The following is a 2,754-nucleotide window of genomic DNA, read 5'->3' as shown; positions in this document are numbered from 1 at the left end:
TAGTTTTTAAAAAAAACACCAAATGCATTGGTGAGAAAATACACTTCCAGTCCATTAGAGTTCAACATTCTTATTGGAATATATCTATAAACAAGAAAAAACAAATCAACAATACATATGGTAAGTTCAATCAAAAATATAGATTGTAAGGTTAATCAAGAATTGATTGAGGTCATCGGCGGGATATGGTGGAGCTAGGAGGGGGGAGGCTATGCAATGACTTCAATTGTTTGTTAATAAGCCTACTATTCTGCATAGCCAAATCAAGCTCCAAATCATCCGACCACCATTGCTCCAATCCATGTGCTTCCATGAATTTCTGCTTCCCTTTTGACAGAACAAAAAGCTTTGCCGCCACATGACCTCTGGAATTTGACGGTGGCCTCACATTCTCCTTTTCAACAGCAGCAGTGGCGGCACCACTGCAGCCACCACCTTGAGCACCAGCTGGATCAGTATAATAGCAGCATATATAATCACTATTGTTAACATACAAATGAGGCACCCATTTGGTAAATGCTACTGGATTACTAGAACCAGGTCCATTCTCAGCAGCAATAGCTGCAGCATTAGAAGACACCATTGACTTAACCTTCTGCCAAGCAACAACAGCTTTTTCGCCCACATTTTTCAAACTCATGGCAATCGAAACAGATGGTGGATTGAATAAATGGGTCTCAACAAAAAGCCCTTGTTTTGCTAATGATTTCCCAATTTGAAGAGCAAAACCTGCCCCTAAAGAATGACCAGCAACAGCAATATTATGACTTCCATAAGCATCTGAAATTGATTTCAAAGCTTCTAATGCCCCGTTAAATCTGACAGAACCTTTTAGGCTTTCCCATGCTAAAAATCTGAGATCATCTTCAATGTCGCGCCTAAGAGTTGGACCTTTTAAAAGTGTCCCTCTCAATGCTAAAACTGCACGAGGTGCACAGCTTGGTCTAATGAGAATGAAATCAGATAATGCCGCAGATCTATCCCATTCTAGTATTGCACCGTATATTGATCCATCCCTTTCATCAGTTAAAGTTCGTGAAAGTTTGTACTTGAATGGTATGAACCATTTTGGTGCTAGAGCATTTTCTTGAGATCTTTTTTCTTGTCGGTCGAGTTCAAGCAAGTAAACAGCTTGAATAAAGCAGGCAATGACAGTCCTTTTGTAGTTCCCATCTCTCCTAAAATCATAAAACTTACGATTAAGTATGCAAAATAAAGACCATAACTTGACTGCAAAATATATTATTATTGTGCACACTTTCTCACTGATTGCTATTTCCTATCAAGCAATGATTAGGTCTCAGGGGAACAGATCTGTTATACTGGAAACAAACAACAAATTAACTAGCAGTATCCACTAGGCGATTGGGTTCACAGCAGCAAACTAACTTTCAAACATTCACAAACATAATAGTAGCCTTTTTGATGATGGTATATCTTAAACCTGACAGAAATCACAAAATGCATCTAAATGAAAAATAAAAACACAACAGAAATCACTCAAGTTTAACAGAAGTGACTAAGCGGATGGAGTCTATGCTTATCTCCATGTTGTTGATGGTATGTGGACAACGTAAACATTCTTACACAAAGGAGAAGGTATATTTCACAAAATTAGTTTACTTTTATGATTTCCATGTTAGTACTTTGTAACAATCTAACCGCTAAGTTAACTAATAGGACCAGAAGGGTGCCCCTGTTGCCCTTTTGTCTCTTCATTAACACCCATTACCTTTCTTATATGCTTTCGCCTAGGAAAATTCATCCGCTTTCAAATATTTTTCACAGATTACTGCTACTGTCTTTTAAGCTCATGTTGCATCAATCATTTTGTAAACGCCATTTGCATATCTAAGATTATTTCTTTTATGTTTCTAATTATTATTATATGAGATCCAAAACCGCTGACCTAGCCATAAAAAATCTTTAGGTTTCTACACCCCAAAAATGCTTCAATTCAAATATTGTTTCATTTAGTTTATCATATTATTATATGCAAAAGAAGATTAACTAATGTAAGATTTTAAATTACTCGTATAAAACAAGAATTGAAGAAAGTTAAAAAGATATACACCAAGCTCAAATGATATAAAAATCAAGACCTATTAAATCTCTGTTAATTTAAATCAATTAGTATGCTACTGTTTCGGCTATAAATTCCAACATGTTACTCCTAAACCAGGCTAACCCTATATTGGCCCGATATTCAATATAAATAAATGGAACAAAACCCTAACAAAGAATATTACCAGCTGGAATTGATAAGGTCTCGCCAATTTGGAGCTGATACCTTGCGAGGCCCGGATACATGAAATGCATACGGATGATTATTCTCGTCCTCCTTTGCGGCATTATCATCTTCGTTTATCTGATTATTAATATTATCATTATTAGCCGTTGCCATATCGAAATTGAGATCTCGATTCACAGGAAAAACTTTATTATTGACTAATTAAGGATTATTATTAAGAAAAAGGAAACGAAATGTTGCGTTGGTATGCTGCTGTTGCCTTTACTGATTAGTAAAGGAAAACCCTTTATTTCAAAATTATAAAAGGGACCTACCATTTCCAACGGTTATATTTGAATTTTGACTTTTCTTTTGGGCCATTCTTTTCCGTAGAAAAGCCCACAAGAATATACGTACTTCTCCACTAATCCAAGTTGATCATATATTATGGAAATTATTTTTTCTCTTCAACGATAAAAGTAAGGGGAAAGCATGAAGTAAAGCATGAATTACCTATTATAGTA

At 35.7% G+C, this 2,754-nt stretch overlaps 1 protein-coding gene across 1 annotated transcript; it reads right to left on the bottom strand.

The window, feature by feature from the left end:
• LOC122585548 (GDSL esterase/lipase At4g10955) lies at positions 1-2,496 on the bottom strand. Its single transcript, XM_043757677.1, has 2 exons — positions 2,250-2,496; positions 1-1,178 (listed from the first exon to the last, which is right to left on the bottom strand). The coding sequence occupies exons 1-2, from the start codon at positions 2,402-2,404 to the stop codon at positions 173-175; spliced, it is 1,161 nt and encodes a 386-aa protein (XP_043613612.1). The 5' UTR covers positions 2,405-2,496; the 3' UTR covers positions 1-172.
• Between the last annotated feature and the right edge of the window lie 258 nt (positions 2,497-2,754).

The sequence above is a fragment of the Erigeron canadensis genome, chromosome 1, assembly GCF_010389155.1.
Source record: "Erigeron canadensis isolate Cc75 chromosome 1, C_canadensis_v1, whole genome shotgun sequence".
NCBI lineage: Eukaryota > Viridiplantae > Streptophyta > Magnoliopsida > Asterales > Asteraceae > Erigeron > Erigeron canadensis.
This window is presented reverse-complemented; position numbering and strand designations above follow the sequence as displayed.